The sequence below is a fragment of the Bradysia coprophila genome, chromosome IV (genome assembly GCF_014529535.1).
Source record: "Bradysia coprophila strain Holo2 chromosome IV, BU_Bcop_v1, whole genome shotgun sequence".
In the NCBI taxonomy this organism is placed as follows: Eukaryota; Metazoa; Arthropoda; class Insecta; order Diptera; family Sciaridae; genus Bradysia; species Bradysia coprophila.
In genome coordinates, this window is record NC_050738.1 from 6,374,732 (window position 1) to 6,391,696 (window position 16,965).

The 16,965-nt window shown below is 33.7% G+C and overlaps 1 protein-coding gene across 1 annotated transcript in view; it reads left to right on the top strand.

The window, feature by feature from the left end:
- Positions 1–16,965, top strand: part of LOC119066739 — a 115,041-nt gene that overhangs the window by 46,704 nt on the left and 51,372 nt on the right. Inside the window, exons 5-7 of the mRNA XM_037169361.1 lie at positions 10,343–10,509; positions 10,574–10,692; positions 15,070–15,223. Coding sequence (XP_037025256.1) covers positions 10,343–10,509; positions 10,574–10,692; positions 15,070–15,223 — 440 coding nt within the window. The remainder of the gene's footprint in view (positions 1–10,342; positions 10,510–10,573; positions 10,693–15,069; positions 15,224–16,965) is intronic.

Consider the following 16,965-nt stretch of genomic DNA (forward strand, 5'->3'; position numbering starts at 1 on the left):
TTTTTATATTGACTGAAGTAGATTGCATTACGGAATTGCCATACTTATTGCCATGCAATACCAATTTACTAGATTAATTTTCAATTTAGCGAATTTTATGGTGGGTAAACCTTCATGCAATTTATGTGCACCAATCGAACTGATTTTAAAAAGTTCGATTCCGTTTTCAGTATGATTATGATTTTCGTGATTTTATTTAGTTATTGATTTAAAGTGCTCACAGAGGCAGACTATGTATGTACACTCGGACTGTATTCAACCTTAAATCGGCAAATATATCACAGTAGAATGATTAAATCTGTTACTTTTTTTGTTACCCGATTTGAGGCATGCTCTATTACTTCATTAGTTTAAATCTATATTTTCTTATAAAAGGTTACACTAACTAGAGTTAATCGATTATTTTTGTCATTATTATCGATAACAGATGGTCAGTCGTTACAGAATGTACTATTTTTGCCAGGTTTTTCTGTAAGATTTTGAAGGATTTTCTTTAAATATTTACCCTCGTAAAAAAGCCTCAAAAATGTAAAATTTTCTTACAAAAATACTGTGAATTTGGCTGATTCCGGAAGGACTTTTTTTACTTTTGTATGAAAATTTTACATTTTTGAGGCTTTTTTACGAGGGCAGATATTCATAGAAAATATTTGTCAGTCAGAAGATTCCACAAAATTTTGCGAAAGAAAATCCTCAAATTCATAAAAAAAGTCCGCTAATTCCTTTAAAAAGCTCAAGAAAATCAAATCAAGAGAAGAGAATCATTGAAAAGTGAAAACAGTCCTTTGAAAATCCATCAAGAATCGGTAAGAAATATATGCAAAACGACAGGAAAACACTTAAAAATTCCCGAAAATCCTCGGATGATTGTCTTTTTGAAAATTCTTTGTCAAAAAAATTTGCATAGTTTTTACACATGATTTGCATGATTTACACATTTATGATATTGGCGACAACGGACATCGTATGATTGAAATGTCAGTTGACAGGACATTGCATTATTCGAACATAATTTGCTCCAACACGAGATAAAAAAAGATTAGTCCATCCAGTCTTGTTTATTCGAAGAAGGAATCGACTTTGTGCAGTTTCAAAGTTTTTCTTAAATTTTGGAGGTTTTCTTGACATTTTTAGATTTTTTTGTTGGACTCAAAATTTTTCTTCGCCTATCCACCCTTCGAGAACATTCATATCTTTAATGGTTCAGACATGTTTTATTTTTATTTAAATATGCGGATGGACATGAGTTATCGGTTTACTTTGCAAGAGCCGTCGAAACCTACCTCATAAAAATTCAATTTCTTTTTTTATTTTAGATGATCCATTTGCCTTCTCATTTTTGTTATATACGACTGACGCGGACGCATACACGATTCATAAAGGACAATTAAATTTATAGCTACCGGAATGGTTACTGTACTTTCCATATACCGTTCCATACTTTCTCATCGTTAAAATAAAAACAAAACTCGGGTTTTCCTATTCGTTCTCTTTTACCCCCCATTATATTACGATTATATGTGTGATTAATGTTCTGGTCCAAAGTGTTTTTATTTCATCTTTTCTACTGTGCCTAATATCCAGGAATGATGTTGATCGAAACACTTTATGCCGTTCCAATATACCCCCAATAAATAAACAGTAACAGTTATATAGATTAAATTGATTTCCTTTATTTCCACGTAACATAATCATATTAAAGAAAAAAAAAACATAAAAAAAGTTGAAGGTATACACACACAGCGAGCAGAGCAGAGCATAAAAACTTTTTTTTAAGTTTTTATAGCTTCTTTGATGGTTTGATGGGTTTTGCACAAAGAAGAGTAATTTTATGCATACGATAGAAGGTTTTTCGTCGGTACCATTACGTATATCTTGATTCAACGTTTACTTCTTCGTGTGGGTAAAAAAATACATGTACTCAAAGGAAAATTACACTCATAAATTCAGTTTATTTTTCATGTAGCAGACTCGACTCGGTAGCAAGATAGGAAAAGGTGGGTTATATAGGTGCACCAATCAAGCGAACTATTTAAGAAAAAAACATATAATCTAAATCTGGAAAAATTGCAGCGGAAAACTGGCGGCAAATACGTTTTTGAACCAGATTTTATGCGGGAAATGATAAAAATTTATTCTTGTTAACCGCAGTAATATGTTCGTAATATCGTTGGAATGGAAATTGTATTTTTTTATGAAAATAACAACGTTGATATGCTAGGCATTTTTCATAGTCGTAAAATTATTCCATATTTACCATATCGCACAGCACAGTCATTTGGCGACTGAAAGTTATGTTATACGCGAAATATAATAGTATCTAGTGTGATATGAGTCTCGTTGCGATATAGCTAGCAACCACATAGAGAAAAATCTTGGGTCACATTTACCGCAAACATTTATTTGAAGAAGTAAATTTTTTTAGCATATTGAAGTGTGGTAGAATAGATCATTTATAATCATAAATTACCTAACGCCGACCGAGGGAATTTCGTCAATATAGTCCATGTTTTCATCAGAATCCTTTGTTATTGTTCGACAGCAATAACGACCACGAACGAGTTAGCTTTTAAAAAAATATTTTTTTTAGTTGAGCTGGTCAAACTGCTACAACCAAATCTATTTTCTGTTGAACGCTAACACATTCGTGGTCGTTATTGTGGTCTTATATTTTTGAAAAAGTACTCTGGTGGAAAGATATCATCAAAAGTAAACTAAAATCCAGTATTTAAAAAACGCCCTAATGTATGCTTTTCAGCAAAGCATCGATGCCTCTGAAAATAACTATCGAATCTATTACTCGAAATAAAATCTTTTACTTCATTTATTTTAACAAGAATTTTAATATAACTAAGGCGACGTTAGCCAGGGCCTATTTATTTTTCTCGTTGTTGTTCGACAACGGATGATATTGTTGTAATAAAGCATACAGTCGTGAACATAATCCGGGCAATCGTTGCACAAAAAAGTCGCGACCTTTTTGTATCGATTTCGTCGGACGGGTTTCCTGCACCTCGAACACAATGTGTCTAGGTCTAGTACTAACATCTCTTTTAGCAATTTTTATATTAGAAGTTAATTGTAATTCTTTTGCGAAAAATCTATTCCGTTGCCCTCGCATTTATGGATTTTAAAAGAGATTAACCGTTGAAGCTATAACCTTTCACCGATCGTAAGGAAAATCTTTAAAACTTCATAAAATTACTTAAAATTTTCGCGATTGGATTAAAAGAAAACCCTCAAACAGAAGTAAAAATGTAATCTATCCACGCACTTCAAGCAAAAGTCGAGTGCTTTTCCAGATATTTTTACAGTGCAAAAATTTGTTTGGTACACTGTCCTGTTTCAGTACTCATTCGGAGTACATACCACTCCATGCACTTCAACGTTGAATCTATCAAAAAAAAAGTTAACTGTTTAATCAGCTGAGTGTTGTTTATGTTGTTACCAGTGTTATTTCTGCCGAGAATAACGTAACTGAATGAATATTTAGTTGTACAATTTCAATATAAAATTTTTATTACAAAATGGCAAGGGATGAACCTCAAATTAGATGTTCAGCAAATTTTTATTGCTATTATCTTTCCACCCATCCACCCACATGATTGTGAAATATGGATATATGCTTTTCGGTATGTTACCATCAGTGCTACCGAACAAACTCGAATAACAAGTTTCAGCATAAAGTAAAGTATCAAACACACACACACATACACTAAACAAAAAAAAATGAAACCTTCTTTCATTACACAAAAATATTATTATATCCAGCATTTAATAACACAAGAAATATAACATTCATTTTGCCACTTAGCCCCAACCGTACATACATGCACGTAAAGTCTATTCAAGCTGACACCACCCTCGGTATTATATTTAACACTTCATATGTACCCACAACGCAGTGTAGTAATACTATCCCGAAAACCCTGGGTATAAAACCGAAAAACATCACCGAGTCGTACCCGCTTGTTATGGGAGCTTAAAAGATAGGAATCTCTTTTGTCCACCATAATATTTCCATCCAAACGCACACTAACTCTTTGGTCCGGGGGTCCTTTGACAATAGTAAAATAAATATTTATTTATGAAAATTTTCCACAGCTTTTTCCGTCGGTGATGAAGTTTCATGTTTTGTTGGGATAAGTGTAGTGGTAAAGTGGTTATAACATATATTAAAACTAATAAATTCTGTGTCATAAATTTCCTATGAGCTCTGGCTGTTGACAAAGAAATATATGGGGGAATTTCGGTATTCAGTGTGCCCATTTCTTTCCAGACGTTGTTGTATCAGAAGGACCGAAAATCCTATATGTACCACTCGATCTATATATTTGTAGAACTCTTACAGCTTTCGGAAATATATGTCCGCAACTGAAATATAGTGTCTAATATAAAAAGAAAATTTTTCGAGTCCCGTTTCGATTACGAACGCCACATTTTCTCTCTTACGTCTGTTGCACGAAAATGCTAGTTGTTCTCTGCAAATAGCCATTCTTATGACGTAATATTCTCGGTTATGCCATCAAGGCAATAAACTAAACTAGATCTACGTAATTAATCTGACATGTGTAAAATAATATTAAAGGGGATGCCGCCGGTTCGCTTGCAATGCCAATACATAAATATCTTGAATGTATTACACTATATTGGACGATTTATTGGGAAGACTTTCCCATTCGCAAACAATTTATTCAACGTTATACCAGACACATGTAGCTGGACAATTAAATAGATTAAAGATTGTGAGGATAATAGGTTATTAATGAGGTTTTAGTGTTTTGGAGAGTTTAGCTCAGTAAACTTTACGGGCCAATTCAGACGATGTTTAGCAGAAGGACATTGGGGTAATATGAAGAGATGGTGCAGTTATACTTGGCATGGAATATGCTTGTCGAATATTCGAAAGTAGGTCTTGTAGGAGTTGATGAGCATACAAATGTGCTTAATCTCCTTTAGAAATTTTGACAAACAAAAGATTAATTCCAACACTTGAAATCATAGTTTCACCTTCGTAATTTGAAATGTCTTGTGCATTGAGCGGGATGGCATTATGCTAACGTTCATTAAACATTTTCAAAAAGCAGTTTGACGGCGTAATTATTGGCAGTTCACAGATCAAAGTTGAATTCAATCGAAATGCATGTAAACAACGGAATCTCATTGAAAACGTGCAATCGAAAAGCTTACTCATTCAAAGTATTCTTTCGAGTGTTAAATACGGTTGTTGCAATCGATGCAATGTTACTACAATTTACTTCACTTATACAGTTTCGATTGCTGCAAAACTAACCCTACATAAACAAAAATTGATAAACTTGAATTAAGCTCAGCAATTTCGAATTTTCCGATATTTTATAGATTGGTATTTTGGTAAACATGAAGTTATAAACTATGAACAACATGGAAAATTATTTAACGTCGAACGTACTAAATACAAAAAGAGATTTGGGAAAATAGCTTTTATGTTGAATTCCTAGAACCCCAATTCCTCAACACTTCCATGAAAACGAAATATTTTACGACAAGGATTTGAGGTTCATGGCTGTTGAATCTTCCTAGTCGCATTCCGTTTATTTTAATGACGCAAATCTGTTCTTTATAATGTATTTTAATAAATTGTTCGTTTTCACAGTTTCGTGACAGTGGTAAATTTCCAGAAAGTGTTTATGGAAAATCTCTGCTATGTTGGAGGTCACAATTGATTTCGTTAATTTCGCTCATAATAAAAGCAATAAGGAAGACCCGAATCAATTTATATTTTTGGTTTATGGCATATTCAGTAGAAATGCAAGCAATAAGAGCTCGTATATCGAACATTTACATTTGAAAATGGAAAAGATTTTATAAGAAGAAAAACGATGATAAAAACAAATACCGCACCCTTTTTCCACACCCAATTCACTGTGAACAAAGTCGAATTAAGTCAGGCAAACTTCCCTATTATAACGTTTACTCTGTTATGACAAAAGTCAAGTTGCTCCATATCAAAATACGCTTCACAGAATGATGTACTACAAAAAAAATGTGGCGCCTCTACAGGCCAAACCTAAATGATCATAGAGTTACACTCGAGAGATGACATGGTCACTTTTAAATATGTCTGGGTACCCATGCAATTTTTACCTGATCAGCTTTAGGTCATAGCAATGGCGATAAGAAATTGAGTTTTGAAACAGTCATAGAGTCCACACAGAGAAATGATAAGTTATCATTTCTCTGAGTCCACAATTTTATGTTGGTTGCACTTATTTTAGTTATTTCTAATTAGGGACCGTTTATAAATTACATAACGAAAAAATATCCTTTTTGGGACGAACCTTTTCCTGTCATGCAAAATGTATAAGACTTTCCAAAAGAATGTATGCTTAGTCACGTCCCCGTTTTCAGATAAATGTTTGGTTACGAAACGAAAAGCGAAAGATTATTTACATTTCGTTTACGATTCTCTAAATATGTGCAAACAATATGACTACCCTCCTAGAGGCCAGCTTCTTCCCGCTGTCGAAATGACTTGATGTGGAGTTCTTGAAGTGAATTGGAAAATGCATAGCTTATTATTAATCATCTCTTCGAACCGAACCAGTGGTGAAATAGTTATTTATGCAACTAGTTGCGAAAGTGGTAGTTTTTGTCACTAGATGTGATGGCGCTTCGCTCGTTTGATAACTACATCGTGTGACAAAAACTACCACTTTCGCAACTTGTTCCAGTAAATTCATTTCACCACTAGTGACGAAAAGCATATATGAAAATACATTTCACAACTAGTGGTGAAAAGTAAAACATAGAAAACCAGAGAAAAAAAGACCCTTCGATCGCCAACCAAATCAAGCATGAAAAAGTTCAGTTTTCGCAGCGCAGTTGCAGAAAGTCTTTTTAGTTTCCTCGTTTCAAGAACAATTCAACATTGTTAAATTTTTGAGGTACAATGCTTGTTGTGATTTTCCCATTAAAATCCCATCCCAAGCGAAATGTTTTCATTTTATTCTTTCTTTGTACAAATGCAGTGAACAAATATGGTCCGTAATGTTAAAAATGTAGAACGTTAATAATGAAGTGAATTAAGTTAAAGTTTAGGTGAAGATGTAGTTTTATATGCGGCATAAAGTAAACTTTTCGGAGACAAACAGACTCGTAAATTACAAAAATATAAAAGTTTTGGTTTCTCTTTACAAAAACGAAGAAATAAAACAAACTGTGTACGTCGTCGGAAAGTCACAAAAGCTAAAATTGCACTTTTTGAAAGCATGAATGGATTTGATTTTGCCATTTTCGTCCGGTTGTAGTGCTTAGCTTGCGTAGGATAAAAGAAGTACAATTTAATTTAAGATTTAAAATTTATGATGGTACAACATTTGCAAGGCACTGCAGAATTGTTTTTTTTTCTTCTATATATATATTTGAGGAATGAAATCTCTCAACAACCCATTTAGAGAATATCCAAATTTAATACTGCCGTTATTTTGTTTTATTAAAAACGAAAAGTTTTTCAATGTATTCAGAAACACAGAATTCATTTAGAAAAACAATTTCCATATTTCCTCCCGCACTCTGTGCCCCCTTACATCCATACTAACGGCAGTATTATGAGTTTATTATACACAAACTCGTTTCAAATAAGAAATCACAAAAAAAACTCCCAAAAGAAACTTTTTTTTCTTCTTCTTAAATTCGACTTATCATCACATCGTCGACATTGTTGTTTAACTAAAGCCATTGCTGCTTCTTTTATTTTTTTCATTTCTTTCCCGTACGTCTTTCAACGAAAAACCCCTTTTGCATGTCATGTTTTTTATACTTCCTGTTGTATGTGTGACTTGGAAAAACAATCGTTAGCCATAATTGCCCTTGAGGGTAGATCCTATGCCAATATAAATATAAATCTAAAAAAAAATGTAAGAAAATTTCCATCTTGTACCTTATTCGTATTATTTACGTACAAAAACAAACAAAAAAGAAACAGCAGCGAAACGTAGAAAAGGGGAAATATATTATGTGGAGTGCCATACCCTTAAAACATTGAACATTGTTCATGTTTTAATGCGAATTTCGTATATCTATCGGGAAATGTTGTTATTGTTTGACTTGTACGACGAATTACTTATACTTTGCCATATAAACGACTTATATACCGAGAATTTAACATAAATGTGGAAGGGCGACATTTCGTATTACATTTGTCACCCATGTGGGACACATTCAACAGTAGCAAAATTAAAGCGAAACTTGTAAAATTTGACGCTATACGAAATTTACCTCAACGAAATGAGGACAAATTACCATTGGGTTGAAACGTGTGGAAAAGTCCTATTTGTATAAAATGTGTCCGAATCTGAAATTTAGTGGGAAAAATTCCCAAATCCTCATTGTCCAAATTTCTGCTCTGTCGAACAGAATCGCGTGAAAAACGTTGAAGGTACACAATGTGTACTACACATCTGCATTGTAATTGAGGAAAGCACACTGTATTTTGCACTGCATTATAGAAAAAAAATGTAATTTTCTAGATGGTGCTCTCAAATGGAAAATAATAATCGTCATCGCAGTAGCATGAATGTTAGAATGCTTCTGGTAGAGTGCCAATAAAGAACGAAGCATGAGTGAACACAATAAAATCTGTTCGCTTGTATGGTATGCATCGAAGGATTATGTAGCGTAAATAAATTTTGTATGAATTCTGAATGGATCTCAAATTGAGACTCTCAATCCGAAAAATAATCATCTGTTATCGACATTGACACCAAGGCGACAAGCGATGAATTCTGACTGATGTTCTTTTACACATTGATATTCAAAACTGTTGAAGTAGTAGATTTAATGATTATAATGACGATTCTCTTGCCGTTGATAAAAGGTTAAAGGTTAAAAGCAAACGAGTAACATTTTGCGGGAGAAATTGTACTTTCTATTTACCATTTTGGTTGTCATTGAAAGTTTCATTACATAATGTCAGATTTACCCGAATGTGATATGTCAAGCTATGTCACAGTTTTCCACATTGTGGGATCCACCACATAGAACTACGGTACCCAACGGAAATGTAGCTGCGGAAATACGAAAGAAATTTATGTTTTCCCATAATACTACTATCGGACGTCACACATGTACACCTGGGGAACGTATTAAAGAACACTAAATAAAATTAATAAACCCTAAAAGCTAACTCCATAAAATAATCTTCGCTAACACCGCACGTACCTATCAAAATCCCAAAAAGCCAACAAGTCTCTTCATATGGTAAATAAACACGTCCGACCAAAAGAAAAAAGAGTGTTGGACAGAGTCTAAAACTTGGCAAAACGATATTACGTTCTCGTAGAATACTTCGTTATTAATGATTTATGTGACACGTGATTATATCACAAGGTGAATGGTGTATTATACATTAGTCTGAATTTTCGGATAAGAACGTACGAATGGGAATATTTGATGTTCTCACTAATAGCGAAATATAAATAATGTATATTGAGTCACACTGAATATTATTATATACATGGCATACATTAATGTTTAGTCATTTATTTCCACGAGCCGTATACGAATGAATAATATCGAAGAAAAACTTTTCAAATTAATATTTTCGCTGTTTTACCTTGTTTTCTTATCACATCGAGAATATCATCTTTCTTCGCATAGATATATCGTTATGCCGAGCTTTTTTTATAAATGAATTGTAATGCTGAAAGGAACATGTACTGTTGTTGCCACGGTGTGTGTATACAATATACAAACATACACATATGAAATTGCCAAAAACAACCATAATTTATCACATTTAATAATGTCAACCGAAAAAAAAAAAATGAGAAACAACCAACGCGCGTAAAATAATATGTGCAAGTAAACAAAACAAAAAAAACATAACATCCATCCCACACCCTCCCCTTCGGAGGGAGAAGAAAAATTCTCGAACCATTTGACTTTGTTCAACGAAACGTGTCACCATAATGTTGATTGATTTTTTTTCGGTGTCTATGCTTTTCATCCCGGTGTTCACACTCGCATTATTTTCCCACCAAAAAGCTCATGTTTTCGCAATTTTATGCTGAAAATTTAGTCATAATTCACAACGTTATATGTCTGAAATTTTTATATTTTATATGTGAAATGAGTAGCTCGACATAACCACACACCAAAAAAAAAACGAAATTGTGCCCACATATTTTTGGTGGTGGATATGTGATACCAGTCAGCTACAAGATAATAATAAAATATAAAATATGTACAATAAACCACACATATCTATGTATAAGGAGTTGACTTAACCATTATTATATTAACTCAAATTTTCCCGTTTTTTTCTCTCTTCCCTTCCTTCTTCTTCGTATGCTTCACGCAGCTTACACAAAACAACCACCGCTGTGTATCAAGTGACACGACCGGGCCACGAACATTGCGATGTCACAGAAGGCATCCTACTAGATATAACACCACTTGTGGTTGATGGCAAAAAACTGGTTACGCTTTACGACAAAGACCTAACGGAAGGTGTTAATTTGCTGATAGGTGATTGGGCTTTTTCTTTGTCATGTAATTGGATTAATGAGATTTTGTTATTTCAATATTACAGTTGTATCCGAGATTTGGGGTTCGCAGTGCGTTCGATTAAAGGTGACCGTTAAATCGGATAATTGCGGTGAAAATGCTGATTGTTCGGGCAAAGGAATATGCTATTCGAACACGTCAATGGTGAGTACATTGCTTTCATAAACCAAAGCTAAAATGTTTGGCAGGACGTCTAATATTACGCTCCCAGTATTGTTTTACTCAAATTTAATTTACGAGGCCCTGGTCTTATTATTTTAATTAAGAGACCGTTCACAAAATAAGCACGTGCCTGGTGGATAAGACAAAGGGGGAATTCTTGTACGTTTAAAATTCTTTGATTTTCATCAGTGGCAGTTTAATAGGCCATCCAGTTTACAAGTGAACCACTACTAGTGGTTGCAATTTTAATAGTAATGGTACAAAAATTTGGTCCCATCAGTGTAAGAGACACTTAAGAATATCCTGCTGCAACTATTTATTAGCTTCATCCCTCAAGTATTCACGCCTCTATGACCTTTCGAAAATCATGTTTTTTAAACTTTACCGTGTCTCTACCGGCTTCTCTTGTACTCGTGGAACCGAATTTTGGTACTATCGCTATTAGAATTCCAACAACTACCGTTTGCAACCTCAACCAGTTTGCAACCTTGTGGCCCATTGCCACCGATGGTACGGATGAAAATCAAAAATATTTGTGGAACCTTGTTCAGGGCTCCGAGGTGACTAATAATATTCAAAAGTCTCAAAAGTGCATCCAAATGCTCATTGAAAATTCATTCAACTGCACCGTGCGCAGAATTGCTCGTGTGTTTTCGGCCGTAATTAATGAATGCGGCGTAAACTTTATCTCTTAAGATTCAATAGATTAAAACTTAAATAGATCGTGACAATACTCCTATCATAATAAGGCAACCAGACAAGGTTACTGTGGTACTGTCTGCTATGTACCCACAAACACGGCGCGTAACTCGTAAGCTTTAATGGTGGTTCTAATACTCTCAACCCCGCATAACTTTATTAATATTCATTTGGGGAGTGTGTAAATTTTAATTACGCGAGTCGTATTTTTCATTAAAAACGATTTGTTAAGTAAACTTAATGCCGTTCTATACACACCGTGGATTAAACAAGTCAGGTTAAGTATAATTCAAAACGAAATGTATAATCAACTTTGACGCTGTACAACGTCAACAAAAATGTAAGATTTCATCTTACCTTGTTTTAATATTATAAAACTTAATTGGCAAAAGTGTACTCAGGAACTCATCCCCTTTAAGAAAGAGAAAAAATTAATTATTCGCAACTTCCGTCTTCCTTTTCCGTGTACAGCACAAGAACATAACATGGAATGGCAGTCGAAAGTCATCTTGTGATTTTCCGCAAAAACATGTTGTGAACTACAAGAATTTTAAAGCTTTTGCAGTTGGTAATAAAAGTTTCACGGAACTCTGTGTATTTTGAATGTTTGAGAAGTTTAGAATATTTGTAAAGTTAATTAGACTTTTCATGGAACTTTTCTTTCAAGTGTGATTGATGAAAAATTATTTTCCCGAATTCATTCTACTTTTGCGTTTTATGCGTTGAAGATTCACCTTTGAAAAGTCCCATTTAGTGCAATAGCTCCTCACAAAATTTAATGTAACGTAAATATTTTCACGAACACGTACGAGACCTTTGCTGGTTACTTTTCCCAAGTATTTGATGAATACGAACGAAAGAAGTCTTATAGTTGTGCGGTCTGTACTTTTGAAGCGAGGCGGAAAGAAGCGGATATTTTGCAATATGTTCTTTGAAAATAGGATTGTGTTTATAGTGCCATTTCTATAAGCTGTAGAAAGTAACCATTGGGAACGTTCGGAAGAAATCATCACAATCATATTAATCACCAAAAAAGGAGTCATAAGAAGGGACTATATGCATCAAGCTCTGGAGAGCTTATGCTTAATTAATCATTGTTTCTAAATGATACACTTCTTTGGTCCTTAAGTTTATCACCTGTCAAGCCTAGGTTATTGATTGGAGTGCGTTATGTATATTTTTATTAAGTGGCGATATTTACTTTGTGTGGTGCTTGTCTGAACAATATTACCATAGCATCCTATTCAATACAAAGCATTTCCACATTCTATTATAACTATTTCCTAGAAAGGAGATACTTCTCGACAATTGTCGTCAGTTCCTCATAGTTACAGTTATAATTACCAGTCGAGAGTTATTCATTCCTTACTAATTTTTGAGAGGGATACTTCTTGACAATTACGATTGCTCAAGAGTTACGGATTTGGACTTATTCAACAAGTTTCCACCGGACATTTGATTTTTCTATACTTCGTCAGAATCGAGGGGCAAATTTTCATAGAAAATCATTTGTCATTTGAAATTCATAGAAAATCCATATAAAAACATCAACAAAATCAGAAAAATTATAGAACATCCGATAAAAAAGAAAATTCTTTAAAATTGAAAATAAAACCCTTCAAAATTCATCCAGAATCAGTAAAAAATCCTCCGAAAATCCTTGGAAAACGATAGGAAAATCCTTAGAGGACTGTTTTTATCGGTCCCTCGATCAAAATATTAAGTGTTTCAGAGTGCGGTCGTACCAGTTGAAACAGTACTTGAGCGTAGCGAGCGATTTTTTTAGAATAATCGGTTCAGGTAATGAGAAGTTGTTTATGTGAAAATAGGTAACAGAATTAAAATCGAGGTAGGTGGTCGAAGTAATTTTAGGAGCTTTAGGAGGTTTAAGAAGATTAATTAATTCTTAAGCGGTGGCTTATTTAGATTTTGAAATCGTACTCACGAATATTGTGCGGAACAAGTCTGGTCCAGGTTCAAACCTAATGAACCTGAACTTGAAATTCAGGTTATAAAATCTTAAATTTAGGTCGAGTAAAGATCCGAAGATTTGTTCCAAACTCTCATTTTGTCTTTGTAACATTGTAGTAAATCCAAGAGTAAAACACTTCCATACTGTATCAAAGATATCCGTGGCATGTGAATATTTTATCAATAAATTGAATGTAAACATTAACAATTGAAGTGCTGCCGTTGATATTAATCTCCCAGCTGAATCAAATTTTGACGTAGTGATTTTTATTTAGTATGAATTAACGAGCCAATTAATGAATATCGAATGGATATATCAATCAAACAATAAAATTTAATTTATTTTTATGAATAAATCAGGACTGAATGCGTAAATAATATCGAATCAAATAAACAAATAAACTGGCAGGGCTCACCAGGAGATAACTTAAAGTAATTAAATGAAAAATTTGCATAACAAATATTTCATGAAATCGGAAATGGTTTTTTTTTATTATTATTATTATTCAATATCTTCTCGTTTTTGCGATACATTCAGAGGCAATAACAAAATATTTATTGAATTTTCCTCGGAATGAATATACATTTCGTATTCCGAATACAAATATTACGAATTGCGATTCAATATTTTTGCTTACAGTCGAAAGTACATGAAACGTTATCAATAAATTGAATCAAAACCTTCAATATCCGATGTTTAAATCAATATTATCTTAACTTTCAAGATTCGGTCACCTGAAAAAACATTGACTTTCGCATCGTTTCATCGTCGTCCGTTTTTTTATGAAATTTTCCGTACATGTTTTCCACGTTCCTTGTTTTGTAGACTCTATCCAGTCCGTATTTTGTTTGGAATTTTTCGTTCATAAAAAAAGGCGAAACAAAACCAAAACACCGATGTATAGACACAGTCGAATCGAAAATACAAACGCTCTTACACCCATAGCGTAGAACTGATAATATTCAATGTACCTTAATATTGAATCCGTGCTCGGAAACTTTCCTTTTGATAAAAAAAAATCGAAAATAAGGAAAAGTAATACCTTTAGAAATATAGCACCCCTCTGTTTGAAAATTGTTCATCCTAAAATTAAACGGTCAGCTATACGGTTGTTTGTGGAACCGGAAAGATATACTCTGTTTGCTCGACCCTAGTCCAGAGGCGATAAATATATCGTCTGTATGTGCAACGAAAGAATAACCGTACAGCATAGAATGGAAGAACATTTAAATAGTGTACGATGGTGGAAGCGGCCTGTAAAATGAATCTGTTTAGCATTGTTCGTGTCCGACAGATTTGAAATGAGGAGTTTATAGAGATAAGTCCATTTTCGTTTAGCTACACAATATTATAGAGTTACGGTTGGATGGTTTAATGTGAAGTGTAAAAGCGGGAATGGGTGCGTACAATGGTATAATTTTAAAGTGAATCTTGTAAGGATACCCCGTTATCGGTATGGGGTTGACTAAACATGGCGATTCGGTAATTTTTTCAATTTAAATTTCACTTTGTCGCTCGGACACATGCAAGCTTACGTCTTGAACTGTTTAACAACGTTAACCGTTAACGAATGAGCAAATACGACTTTCTTTGATTAACAAGCAAATGAAATTAAATTTTCCATCAAAATATTTGTATAAATCGTTGGACATTAGAACTAATCCATGCAATAAATTATTTTGTTACAGGAAGGATACGAATGTCAATGCTGCACTGGATTTGCTGGTTCTCACTGCGAAGAAATTGATGCTTGTTCACCGAGTCCATGTACAAATAATGGCATTTGTGTTGATTTATCGCAAGGACATGAAGGCAATTCGTACCAGTGCTTATGTCCATACGGTTTGTTAAATTTTGGTTTCTTGTTTTCGTTTTGTTAAATTGTTGTGTTGGTTAAAGTGAAAATTTATGTTCGTTGTGTCAACCTTTTCCGTATCCCTAATCTTAGTTGCATCAAGGAGCCAATGTTGGGTTCCATTACTGCCGGAGAACTTTTTTTTTAACAATTGAGTCACATATCTCACCATCACATAGTTTTATTTAGTCGTAACAACCACGTCGTACTATTCAATCTTATCATAACTCATATCGCCCGTAAATCTTTCTTCCTGGCTCGCCTTCATCGTCTTCGGTCCATATATCTTTCGTGGTACGTTCACAGAATATGTCTGCGAAAGCATATGGTCGGCATTAAACTTGCAATTTATTACGATATCTGGTATTCTGACTTTATTATCATCACGAAACACATGTCCTCATCTCCGGCTGTTTCATGTATCTATTTTGCCCGATTTATGTGTATGCTGTTGATGTATGTATAAATATATGGATTGTATGACTAAAACCCACCTATGCAATGAAATTAATCACTTTAGGCCTCATCAACATTTGCCCATATTAAATATTGAATTATGCTTTTTCATTTTATATGCACTCACTCACATACTGAAAAACGCTAATTTGTGCGTCGAAAAAGGGTTTTATAATCAATGTATGAACATCAAATGCTTTTATGTACCTTGTACATATAAAGTACATATGTACAGTAGGGTGTGTCGATTTCAATTTGGTTTTTATTAAGTGATTCCGGATTCCGACCTACCGCGACTCATCATCGCATGAGAATTAATAATCAGCAAAAAATTTCGAAAGTTATAAATTTTGAGTTTTCCGTGGTTGTAATGTGCAGTAGCATCTTAAATCGTATAAACAAGCATAAACAGTTTTGATTGTATGTGTGGATCAGCTGAAAAACAGCTGAAGCAAATTCATGCTGGAATTTTATTGCCTCTAACTGTATTACGGGTCCAATCAAAGAAAATGTACAGATGTTGCAAAGTTGTCTGTCTGCACCGAACATCTATAACATCTCTAAAAAATTAAAAAAATGTAAAAAATGTTGTAAAGCTGCTTTGGTGGTGGTGGCACCAAGTTTCGCCGAATAACAATTTTCAAAAAATGCACAACTGAGAAAGACAACTCTTCTCTTCGTGGTAAATCTTTTTGAAACCTTTCCTGCGAAGGCTCATTTTCATTTTTAGCGGATCCAATGAAAGAATAGTTTCGAGAAGTAAACTTCAATATTTTGTGTATTCGTTCTCGGACGGTTCAAAAATTGGGAATTTTTCAAGTAATACAGATATACTTCAAAAAGCTAATTTTTTTTTTTTTTAGAAATTTAGCGTTAAGTTAATGTGAAAAAAGACATCTTTGCTGATAAATAATTTTCTTGTGACGGTGAATCGCGACAGGTCGGAAACCGGAATCATTTAATAAAAACATTTAAATCGACACACCCTAACGTACAGACACAATTTCATTTAAAATTATTTTACGTGTCCCAAAAATGAACTCAATATTTTCATCAACATAGGGACGATGAGTGTTTTATGTGTGTGTATATGTATAATGTGTATCCCCTTTATGCTTAATTTATTTAGCTTTTAAGAAAATCTCTAACCAAAACGTAAATATATATTCCGTACACACAGCGTCTACACTGAACCATTAATCCTATCCGTAGATATAAGATGTTTGATATATTTATATTTCGGTTGAATCTTCAAAGTGGTATGTATTTATAC